The sequence below is a fragment of the Erpetoichthys calabaricus genome, chromosome 6, assembly GCF_900747795.2.
Source record: "Erpetoichthys calabaricus chromosome 6, fErpCal1.3, whole genome shotgun sequence".
Lineage (NCBI taxonomy): Eukaryota > Metazoa > Chordata > Cladistia > Polypteriformes > Polypteridae > Erpetoichthys > Erpetoichthys calabaricus.
Genome location: NC_041399.2, coordinates 40,432,312 through 40,445,542, shown reverse-complemented (window position 1 = coordinate 40,445,542; position 13,231 = coordinate 40,432,312). Strand labels below are relative to the sequence as shown.

Genomic DNA, 13,231 nt, shown 5'->3' with positions numbered 1-13,231 from the left:
CCTAGACGGGAGTGTAAATTAATAAATAGTCGGCTGATCACTATTCCAGTTGAGAGCAGCACCAAGATGGTGTGGCCATACCCATGACCATTGCAGGGTTCTTGGCAAGTTGTGATCCAGGGATAAACCTTCACTACCAACCGTGCATTCCAACTGACCTGAAGTGATTCCTGGTTATGCTTAGGTGGCAGCTAAAGTACTCCTGGGTCAGACTTTAAAGTGACATTATATCAAAGGGCCATGGAGTTGGAAGGAAGTCGGAGATGAGAGTTTCTCTAGAGTAGAGAAAATGGAGGCTGGAGTTTATGGGAAAAGGTTAAGGAGATGAGAAGGCAATGATTTGTAGGTGCCAAGTAAGACACCTTTGTGTTTTTAGTGGCCTGAACATGTACAGTATGTATAGTTTGATTTTTTCCCTATTGTAAATTCCATGTTTATTATAATTTTATAAAAATCCTTCTGTATTATAATTCTTTCTTTAATAATCCTTTTTGTGATGTTTGGACTATGGGCCGTACCTAGTGGTTGTTTTGGGTACACACTTATGGCTTGTTTATACTTCATGCTCAGAATGTGTACGCGGACGCATCATGGCTGCCACACGTTCCTAGCATTCATTTGACGCATCCTCTGAGCAGGTCCTCAGAAATTAACGTGACGCGTGCACGAGTTGCAGTACCAGCAAAAAGTCGGGGGCGCAGTGTGATAAAAGTAGGAATGTGACGTCAGAGTCTCTGTTTACTATCTACATGTGACAGAAATCCTCTATGCAGATCCTATAGGATCAATGTGCGCACTTCAATGTTTGATGAATGGTTCGATGTGGTGAAGCAAAATACCGACATACAGATGCATTTGTGGTGCTTTTATATTCAAGTGTTGCATATTCCCGATCGTAATGACAGGATACATTTTAAAAGTCTCACATACCATCTTTTGTGCCATCTTTTTTTTCTGGGGCTTCCTCTTAACCTGACAGCAGCGGCAAACAGCAATAGATCACCACACAGAACACATTCAATGTATGATATTCTTACTCATCTGCACATTTAGAATCCTTAGATTTATACTTGATATCACTTTCATGATGAAATGTATTAAAGTATGTACAGTATGTTATGTTTTACAGATAAATCATTAATTTTATTTAAATAATGAATACTGTTAATAATTACAGACATGAGGGTGACACGGTGGCGGAGCGGTAGCACTGCTATCTTGCAGAGAGTCACGTCGCTGGTATTCCCTAGCTGGAGTTTACATGTTTACCTGCTGGGTTTCCTCAATGTGTGCTCCGGTTTCCTTCCAACGATATGCAGATTTGGAGATACTAAACTGGAGGTAGTGTATGTGAGTGCTCGTATTCACCTTGCGATGAGCTGATGCCCCGTGTAAGGATTGTTTCTGCCTTGTGTCCAATGCTAGCTGAAATGGGCACATCCTGGATTGATGGATGTAATCATTAAACATCCTTTTCAGAGATATTGCGGTAAGGTGTCATTGGAATTTAATGGGTTTTCCGGGCAATTCACAACACAGCAAAGCCAAACCTGTTCTCACTGTGATGATATCTCGCACTGCCACCTGGTGGATTCTTTCAGATTTACGTAAAGTACGTGCAAAAGTATAAACAGTAAAACGCTTGTGTAGCAGGAGCATCCGCTGTGTTGTGTCGCATGAAGTATAAACCCGGCCTTAGGGCACTGGCTGAACTCATGGTTGCCTCTGCTGGGCAAACCAGGTAGGATTCTGGCCTGCTTGTTCTGGAGGCCTCTCACACCCCATTTTGCCTTGGAGGGAACTCCACTTCATAACGTCTGTTTCAGCATTGCATTTATCTTCTGTAATTTCACTTTTGGTTTTTGGCAGTTATATTCAGATTTCCTGACTTTTTGACTTCTAGCTTGTTAAAAAATAGCTATCATTTTCTATCAGAGTTTTCTTTTTAGGCAGACATTTTTGCATATATTTTTGTACATTTTTTGAAGTCTGAATATTTAGTTATTAAAGGAACTTAGTTTTGTTTCATGGGCCAGAGAGATATTTGTGACAACTTGTACCTTGCTTTTTGAGAAGTGCAGGCCATAAGCCTGAACTTTAGTTTGGGTCTAGGCTGCTTTATAGTGGTGAAGCCTACAATTTTTATCCAGAGGCAATTCACAACACAGCAAAGCCAAACCTATTCTTACCGTGATGATATCTTGCACTGCCACCTGGTCGATTCTTCCAGATTTACGTAAAGTATGCTCGCAAATATAAACAGTAAAACGCTTGCGTAGTAGGAGCGTCCACTGGAGCATGCGTTGCGTCGTGTGAAGTATAAACCTGGCCTTAGGCACCACTGTTGATTTCTCAATGTATAACATCAAATCTGAAAGATTTTTATGTGAACTTTTAATGAAGATTGTAAATTTTAAAAATGAAATGTGTTCGGTTTTGCAAAATATAATGTGAAAGTGTATGAAAAACACAGCAAATAACCAACACATGCTTACAATAGATTGTTGAACTAACGAGTTTATCATTAACTGCCATTCAACCAGTCATTCACTTTGTGAACCAGATACATTTTTTTATGTAGGTGTTTAAATAGACTGCTATTACATTTGGGCAGCATGGTGGTGCAGTGGTAGCGCTGCTGCCTCACCGTAAGGAGACCTGGGTTCGCTTCCTGGGTCCTCCCTGCGTGGAGTTTGCATGTTCTCCCTGTGTCTGCGTGGGTTTCCTCTGGGTGCTCCGGTTTCCTGCTATAGTTCAAAGACACGTAGATCAGGTGCATTGGCGATCCTAAATTATCGCTAGTGTGTGCTTGGTGTGTGTGCCCTGCGGTGGGTTGGCGCCCTGCCTGGGATTTGTTCCTGCCTTGCACCCTGTGCTGGCTGGGATTGGCTCCAGCAGACCTCCGTGACCCTGTGTTAGGATATAGTGGGTTGGATGATGACTGACTGACTGCTATTACATTCAAGACTCATTTTTTTTTTATTTGAATTAAAAAACTTCTAGTGATACTGCTCTGTCGTAAGACTTTGGAGCAAACTTAATGAAATCTAGTTATTTTCTTTTTTGCAGGAGAATTGTTTTAGCTCTGATCACAAGTTGTGACCTCTGAACTATTTACTTTCACTGCCTGTCATTTCATAAAAAAATGTGCACTTTTAATCTGAAAAATCTTTATATATAATCTTCATTTGGATCTTGATCTTTGTTTGTCCGCGAATTCATGTTCCCCTGACACTGCCTTGGTTGTTACTTTTCTTTACAGACACTGTCAATACCACTCTTTGTGTTTAGATCTGGCGTCGACACCTGCTTTGTTGTTGAGACTGTGGTTTTTTCTGTTTCTATCCACCGTCATTGGCAGCACTTCGTCCAGATCGAATGTTCACCCGCTTCTTGGAGTCGGCAGTCAGAGTATATAAGTCGGACACACTTCTGTGATTTTCCATCAGTCAGCGTTTGGAGTTCAAGAAGGAAACATTGGTTCTTCCTTACTCTTTGGATTGCCAGAAAGCAACCTGCAAGATTGAAGAAAGGTTGAGAAGAGATCGTGAAAGGAAACGACAGCGTCGTGAAAACGAGACGGACTGTGAACGGAGAGAAGCAGAAATGCTCCTCCACCACCACATAATTACTATTCGGACAGTGATTCCAAGTAGGCCGTTAATATCAAATCAATGTCCAAGGGTTTTGTTTTGTAACTTTGTTTCCCTTATAAAAATCATAATGCTGTGCGACGAAGGGCCCAGTTCATGACTGGCAGCCGCGTTGAAACAGGGAGCCCTTCACAGACAACTTTAACACACGCAACGTAGTTGTGCGCACATGGCTAGTACAATATATAAAAAATGCAACTTGGCAGATGCAAGCAAAGATTTCCAGTGGAATTCTAGCTCAACCTGAACCAAAAGCCATCTGATTATCCGATTAAAAAGTCAGACTATTATGTGGTCCTATTATAGCATGCCCCTTACAATTCTCAAACCTGCTTAATCCAATTCTGATGGGGCCTGGCATGTCTACACAGAGTGCAAAACAAGAAACAGCCCTGGGCAGGTGGCCAGTCCATCACAGTCTCCACTCTTGCACACACTCAAACTGTCACTAATAACAGGCCATTTAGAATTGCCAGTTAACCTAACCAGCACATTTTTGAAACTGTGGGAGGAAAACCCAAACAAAAGTAGGCAGAATATACAAACTCCACACAGAAAATGACCAGGTACAGGATTCAAACCCAGGATGTTAGATCCATGAAGCAGTAGTACTAGTCCTTGGGCTACCATGCTGCCCCTGGTGTTGTTTTCTAATGCAAACAAAATAAATAAATAATTTTGATTTACAAAATGAATTGTGGAATATTTTTGTAACATTAATACAATGCTTAGCATGAGAATTGAGGACCCTAAGTCCTCAAGTGCATTATATATTGTGTATATATATGACCCCGTGATCATCAGAGGTGACTGTGTGCAGAGGGTGCAGACCTATAAATACCTGGGAGTGCAGCTGGACGATAAATTGGACTGGACTGCCAATACTGATTCTCTGTGCAAGAAAGGACAGAGCCGCCTGTACTTCCTTAGAAGACTGGCATCCTTCAACATCTGCAGTAAGATGCTGCAGATGTTCTATCAGATGGTTGTGGCGAGTGCCCTCTTCTACGCAGTGGTGTGCTGGGGAGGCAGCATTAAGAAGGATGCGTCACGCCTGGACAAACTGGTGAGGAAGGCAGGCTCTATTGTTGGCATAGAGCTGGATGGTCTGACATCCGTAGCAGAGCAACGGGCACTCAGCAGGCTCCTATCAATTATGGAGAATCCACTACATCCATTAAACAGTGTCATCTCCAGACAGAGGAGCAGTTTCAGCGACAGACTGCTGTCACTGTCCTGCTCCACTGACAGACTGAGAAGATCATTCCTCCCCCAAACTATGCGACTCTTCAATTCCACTAGAGGGGGTAAACGTTGAACATTATTCAAGTTATTGTCTGTTTTTTTTTTTACCTGCATTTTTTATTACTCTTTAATTTAATTTAATATTTTTGCTGCTGGAATATGTGAATTTCCCCCTGGGATTAATAAAGTATCCTATCTATCTATCTATCTATCTATCTATCTATCTATCTATCTATCTATCTATCTATCTATCTATCTATCTATCTATCTATCTATCTATCTATCTATCTATCTATCTATCTATCTATCTATCTATCTATCTATCTATCTATCTATCTATCTATCTATCTATCTATCTATCTACAGTATGTATACGCTACCGTGGCTGTCTGCTTGTTTGTCCAGGATTTTAAATCACCTGTAGCTTGCAAACTGTTTGAACTATTGACCTGAAATTTGGTAGACATATACTATGTGACATCTACTGTCCCCTGTTGGGGTGATGATTGACCAAAAAAGGTTATTCCTCTTTTTATTTTTATTTTATTTTATTGTAGAATCAACTCTCTGCCGCGGCCAGCATGGCGGACATGTGGCGCATGAGTATGGGCGCCTTTCTCATTCCCTACCACATTCGCCATCACTTCCCCTACCTCTTCATATCTTAAATCATTCTTGAGGCAGATTGAAGACTTAAGTGCTAGCTTAAGTGACAAATTAAGCAATAACGTACTAAGTAATTGCAAGACAAACACTGACTTAATCAGTTCTAACATGAAAAAATGCCAATGAAAGAAGAGAAGTGGGCCGCTAGAAGAGCTGCTCAGGAAGCAGCAAGCGCATCAACCTCTGAGCAAACAAATGCTAAACGTACAGAGAATGAGGATGAGAACTAGGAATGCTCAAGTCAAGTGTATTCACTGCACGTTATTGTGCAGTGCAACGTTACTGGTATATACTGTATATATGAAGTGATATAGAAATTTATTTATTTATTTATTTTCATTCTTTCAACTGATTCAAAGCATTTGATCTCTCCAAAAATAGCGAGACTGCAAAAGCATCAACTATTTAATTAGGATGTTTTGAATCTAAATTCAGTTTTGAGGCGGCTCTTTTATAATTACCTATACATTTTCTCCTTGTCAGCGTTGATGAAGCCTTTTTTACAATACAGTAGTGTCAGATAACAAAATCCTTGACCAAACAGTCATTCCCAATAAATTATACATAACTGCAATCTTCTTGATTTCAGAGGCATTTTAAAATTCAAAGCTAAAGCAGATATGTGAGAAACTTGAAATGCCTCAGTGCACATTCTTAATGACTCTGAATAAGCCAAAAACAATTAACCAAATACCTGGGTGCACATGCATAAGCGTAACAACCTTAGTGGTCTATAGTTTTAATCATTCATGAAATTAATCTTGTCAAGACTTAAATGGTATCCAGCAATTTATATTTAGCTGTTTCATAAATACATACATCTTTCCTGATCTGTGTAAAAATGTTTAATTGTTTAGTTAGGTATCTTATATTCAAATAAATAATGAGTGAGTTGTGTAAATATACATAGAATCAGTTAAAGAATTTAACTTCAGTTTCAAAAATGGACAATATAAGTCAAAAGGTTCCAAACAAATGTAATTTTCCACACTTGTCAGACTTGTATCTATCCGGCAAAATATGAGAGTGATAAAACTTACCTTGTACACAGACAAAATATTAATGATGTTAGCTTATAGCTCCAGGGTCTTGGGCTTGAACGTCCGTGTATTCATTATCCATTTTTTATAGCTCAAACTATAGAAATTTTTGTAGCAACTAACAAATAATACTGCATGTGTTTCTTAGTGGAGTGTCCTGATCTTTTATATTCTGAAACCACTATAAGAGGTACAGGCTTTTAAGGCTTCATAGGGCACAAGGTGCGAAACCACCAAGAGAGGACACTAATCCATTTCATATTTTATTTTTTAAATAACAGCTTTTGTAGTTCTAATAAACAAAATATTATTTTTGTGAATTCATTTTGCTTTTTTGTTCCCACAGAGGCACTGAACTACAACTAGCATGCAGGGTGAGGCACCATCCTCTGATTTCTCATTGTAGTGGTGATGGCCTAGGAACTGCCTAGCAGCATCCTTTATATAAAGAGATGATCAGGCTGACCCTGTAAACAACAGCTCAGTTAGCCCAACCTTTATCAAAGGCCAGTTCATTTTAAGACAATTTTAAAAAGATAAAATAGATATTCACTGTGTTCTGTACTGGTTCACAACTTGGAACAGCATAAAAAAAAAAATCTTCCAGCACATGTTCACTCGAGGCTGGATCATCAGCCTTGGTGTCTTCTGAGATTTTCTTAGTGCTTGCAGTCCAAAGAAAAAGTAAAATAGTTTCACTAAAAAGTTGAACTGGAATTTTACCAAATTTTAGTAGTGTCAGAAATGAGTGTCCATTAAAACCATATATATTGTTTTCACTCATCCTCACAAGCATTTTTAATTTATTTAGAAAAAAAACACAAAGAAAAAAAAATACTTCAACAAATGTGGTTACTATTTAAAACTCATGCCACATTTGCGACAGTCATTTTCCCAGTTTTTGCCTCCATTACTGCACTGAATAAGGCACACTGACAAATGTAGTGATATAAAAGGGCGCTGACAGAAACATGGGGTAACAAATGCAAGCAGGTTATATATACTGAGACAGATTAAAGGGTTCCCGTGACCCCTTGAACCTTCAGACCAGACGTCAGACACCAGATAAAAGTCCAAAATGAATTTATTATAATAGTAAATGTGCACAAAGCACCACCTCTCCACAAATCTCCTAAATCAATAACTAAACAATAACAATAATCCTCCTCACTCCCAGACGCGTTGCCACCCTTCCTCCCCGCTCAGCTCAATGTCTGGGATTTCCCATCGTCCTTTTATATTCCCTGACCCGGAAGTGGTTTCAACCCTACCGTCCATGTGATTCCTTATCACTTCCGGGTCAGATAAAAATCCTTTTCTTCATCCCGGAAGCACGTCATTTCCTTTGTCGCCTTGCTTACGACATACTTCCGGGTTATAGGGCACAAACAACTCTCTGGGCCTCCCTGCAGAGTCATCTATTGGCCCCTGTGGTGTCCAGCAGGGCTGTAAAGGAAAACTCCATCGTCCATGATTCCCTGCTGGTATTCGGGGGACTTCCATGCCACAGGGACAGCTCCATCTGGCGGCCTGGGGGTATTGGCCGGGGTAACAGGCCGGCCATCCCTCACAATACACAGGGACAATGTGTACAGATAGTGGAATTTTATTTCATTTAGTAAACAGGTTCCCCTGCATGTTTATTTTTTTATTTTACTTGTGATAATGTGCCTCCTACATGTGGATACGCTCCCTCTGTGTCTAGAATTAGCATCCAAATTAAGATATGTCCAGTTCAATTGCTGCCTATACTTTTAGACTTTCTACACGGGATTGCACATAATAGTTACCACTTTATTTACATGGTGTCATGCATGCACATTGGAGGATCACCTTCCAGGTTTATCCCAGTTTGATGTGTGAGTCACTGTCTTGCATCCTAAAACACGAGACTGAGTCTCAGTACTGCAGCAAAACCAGCTTTATTCAGCTTGAAACGGGAACAGCAGAGTTATTCATTGCAGCGGGAGCTACCACCCTCCTATACACAGATACAGCAAACAGACATAGTCTAGTCGGGGCCAGGTCAGTGGCCAAGTTATACTGTTCCTTGCATCACCCATCGGTGGCAGGTGCGTATAGCAGCCTGTAGTTGTTTCCATGGCGCTATGCTGCTGCGTAATGAACATGTGGTTGCCTCGGCAATGGATAAGCAGTCCACCACAGACACGGCAGTCATGATTCGGTGTGTCATCACAATGGATGTTCCTAAAAGAGTTCAGAAACCTCACAACAGGTAAGTGATACCATCCTGAAGCAAGATGGGGTGCTGTCATCACAGCAGTGAGAATATGCCTAGTAAGGGCAAACAACACCAACTCTTCCGACTGGAGTTCTAGAGTGGACACCCCTGAGAATGACATCTCATTTCAGAACCAAACTGCCTCCAGAGCGAAGCTCCTGAGAAAGGGCCACTTTATCAAGCTGCTACCCATACAAGAAATCTCACAAAGACTGCTTTTTGTTTCTGTTTAAATACCATTAATGCCACTGAGTGTTCTTTTTGCTTAATATTGTTTGTGTTAGGATTTAAAAGGGTGACACTGCTGGCATTCCAGCACCTCTTTGACATCCATCTACAATAGTTATGTGTTTTCTATCCATTTGTGTATAGTGTTTCGCCTCAGTTATATGTTTTGTTTTGCCACAGTTTCCTTACTTCATTTATATTTTTGTAAAAAATCATTTCTTTTCATTAAAAAAAACAACTTTCCTTTCAATGCTAAATCATAATTCACAATAATTGAAATTGAATGTATTCTGTTACGGCAAGGTTTTGGGCCAGTTGAAAAAAGCTCAGATTGTAGGCACTCCTGACTCCTGTTTTAAACCACAGTTTCAAGCCATAGCTTCTATAGAAGATATCATTGTTCTGATTGTTTGGTAATTTTTAATGTATAGTATTGTAAATTATACACCACACCCTCATCCCATATGGTATATTAGTAATAAAAATGTGTCATAAATGGAATTCAAAATAGAAGTTGTAGATTCAGGACTTTTATTCTCTTGCAGGAATGAACTTGTGGTCAGCATTGTTAAATTCAGGACAATCTCTCTCTCTGTGCCATCTCAGGTTGGCTAATAGCATGGTGTATCTCCATGTGTCCCTCGCTGTGTAAATCAATTGTTCTCTGTTAAGTCCTCTCTAGTTTCTTATGTTACTCATCCAGATGTTCTTCTCCTTCCTTTCTTCAATATTTCTTTGTAAAATATACCATAATATATATTACACTATTCAGGTCTTTCTTTCTATGTGTCCATAGTTTTGAAATGTAGATGTTACCACACAGTAATTGGGGCACTGTGACACTTCTTTGGATGCATGTTTGTCATGAACATGTCCTTTATCTGTGAAACATGGTTACCTTATCAACCCTAAGTAAACAAAAGCTGAGCTTGGAGTCTCAAGCCAATTTCACAAAATGAATATTTGTGTCCATGTAAAACGTGTGGGCTTACTTTGCGAAGTTTCATTTTGCAGTGGTTTACCATAAGAAGTCGAGCAAAATGACACCTTTCATTGGCTATCTGAACAGATTATTATACTGTATGTAAGCTTTCAAGGCAGCTAAGGACCCTTCTTCAGGCCTTTTGTAAAGTCGAAGCAGTCATCGACTCCCTGTTCTTTTTGTTAAAACAAAAATCCTCTGTTAAAACATTTTAAATTACTTATTATTTTTATTTATTTAGGGGGACTAGATTGAGTTCATTATGACTGTGGCAGTGGGATTAAAACCAGTCCCGTGCACAGCTGTAATTTTCATATAACATGTATGGCACCAAGTAGCTGCACTGGCACTCAGACTAATTCAGTAACTTAATGTGCTTGTCTGTCTTGTGCTGCGTAGCATAAATCATTGTTGTTGGCATATTAGCCATTTTTATGATAAACTATTCTTGCTTATTAAAGCACTTGAGACTCGAGTCTGCTGTTATTACTGAGGTGGTTTATTTACAGCACATATTTGTCATTGTGTGCATTTTACCTCTTTGTATTTGTCACCTTATGCATTTGACAATGTACTTTTGTCCCATATGTACTTTTGTTATGCCACATACATAAAGAGTAACCGGAATAGTATTTCCTTTTCAAAGTTAACCATGCTGATAACATTTAATTTCTTCATAATTCCCTCCCAGATTTTAGAATATGACAAAATAAAGATTTAAATAATAAAGATAGATAGATAGATAGATAGATTCTATCTATCTATCTATCTATCTATCTATCTATCTATCTATCTATCTATCTATCTATCTATCTATCTATCTATCTATCTATCTATCTCTATGTAACAACTGTTTTAATTTTTGTATTTTATTGCAGATTACTGAATAATAATCAGATTAAAAGAATTCCAAGAAAAGCATTTGATGACTTGGAAAGCCTGAAATATTTGTAAGTTCATGGTGAATGTTTTTTTTGATCATCAAATATACAGTTTAACTTGTGAATACTCTTGCTGTGTCATACTTGATATTTATGGAATGGAATGTTTTATTTTAGACTTTACAGTTAATATTAACTTGGTAGCTTGTCATGGCCTATGATACTTGTAGAGTCCTGCCTTTCTTTACTTCCCTAAAATCTGGTTTAGAAAATGAATAAAAGCTTAAGGCATTCAGAAGAGCAGAGTACAGTTCCATTAGGTTTGCTTTACTTTAGAATACCATTAAATGTCTTGTACAGTACCTTCATTTATAGATGGTTTTCAACAGTTTTTTTTTTTTTGCATTGCTGTTAAGCATTATTGTGGTAACATAACGTTGCTGAAAGATAAAAGTGGAAAGTAAAGCAGGGCACTTATAATTTTACTGACTAAATAAATAATGCTACTGTCATTTCAGATATTTGTATAAAAATGAAATTCAAGCAATAGATAAGCAGGCATTTAAAGGCCTCGTGTCACTGGAACAGCTGTAAGTATATTGACTATTTGCAAGTGTAGACCAAAGTTTGCTTTTTACCTTTCTTTAACATGAATCTATTATTGTTGGCTTATTACTAATCAATAATGTTTAATTTGAGTTTATGCCTGTTACTTAAAGATCACAATGATCACAAATTAATTCATGTTCAACATCTAATCACATCATAGGCCAGGAGCAGACACTGTACACAAGTTTGCAAAAACAAGATATTAGCAGTAACATGTAGAACACTATGTGACACTGTACTTACAATACATAAACAAAGACATACAGATGATAATAAGTAATTTATTTTGTTGCCCTGCAAAGTAGGGCATTCTCCAGTGCATCTGCAGACATTTAGTATCATTATGGCCGTTACTGAGCCATAACAACAAACAATCACAATTGGAGATGACAACCAAACAAAGCAAGTGAAAGCATAAACTGCAAAACTGCCTTAAAACAGCACCAAACCTGACAGACAGGAGGAGAGTAAAGGTCTGCAATGATTTCATTTACAGGAAGGATAACTACATTTTAAATGTCAATCCATGAGTGATAAGTATATTAAACCTTTTACATTTTGGAAAAGACTACAGAGATAAGTACAGCTACAAAATTTTTACTGAGTGGTCAATTTTCTTGTCTTTGTTAAAATTAAAGTCATCCATTCAACTGATATGATCATAATTTACAAGTTATGTACATTTGAATTTTTTTTAATTGCTGTGTATATTATGAGACATTTAATGCATTCAAAATATAGTAATTTACAAAAGTTGGAATAATACGTACATCTCCTCTCTTCTTTCCAACTGTTTTTCCCAGTGAGGGTTGGAGGGGCAGCATGCCCAGCAGGTCAGTCCAGACTCCCCCTGTCCCCAACTATAGATTCTACCTCATCTTCACAGTTGTTCCCAAGCCAGCTGAGAGATATAATCCCTCCAGCATGCCTGGGTCTGCCATATCAAGTGAAATCAAATTTATTTAAATAGCCTATTTAAAACTACAACAGCTAACCAAAGTATTGTACAATTTCCATTAATAGACCAATAAATAAACAAAATAAAAAGATAAAACAAACAACAAATACTCTCAAACTAGTTTAAAAATTGACCAAAGTTAATGCAGACCTAATATAAAGGGTAGTCTATTCCAAAGCTTAGGGGCAGCTACAACCAAGGCACAGTGTCCTCTGAGCTTAAATCTAGACCTTGGCATGAATAGCACGATACGGTCAGAGGGCTTAATTGATCACGAGGAAGAATAAGGGTGTAAGAGGACAGTAAGATAAGAGGGCCTAAACCATTCAGAAAGTTAAAAAGAAACAGTAAAATCCAGTAGCAAACAGGAAGCCAGTGCAGACAAATCAAAATTAGCATGATTAGTATGATTACTGTATGCTTTCGTATGCCTGTTGAGAGCCTGGCTGCAACATTCTGAACTGTTTGTAGATGATCAAGTTGACTCAAGTGTATAATGATTTTCAGTAGTCAAGCCGAGAAGAGACAAAAGCATCAGTGTCCATACCATTCTCAAGCCTGCTTAATCCAGACCAGGGCTTCAGGGGGTGCAAGGCGGAAACAATCTCTGGACAGGACGCCAGTCCATCACAGGGAAACATACTCGCACACACCACCTACACAAAATCAGCTACAGACAGAAAAGGCTTGATGTTATCTAATACCCCGAGTCCATAGCAACAGACTT

At 38.7% G+C, this 13,231-nt stretch overlaps 1 protein-coding gene across 2 annotated transcripts in view; it reads left to right on the top strand.

Moving 5' to 3' along the window:
• LOC114653869 (peroxidasin homolog) overlaps nt 1–13,231 on the top strand; it is a 279,611-nt gene that overhangs the window by 145,992 nt on the left and 120,388 nt on the right. For both annotated transcript variants that reach the window (XM_051929375.1, XM_051929376.1), the window contains exons 3-4: nt 10,935–11,006; nt 11,456–11,527. In XM_051929375.1, coding sequence (XP_051785335.1) covers nt 10,935–11,006; nt 11,456–11,527 — 144 coding nt within the window. The remainder of the gene's footprint in view (nt 1–10,934; nt 11,007–11,455; nt 11,528–13,231) is intronic.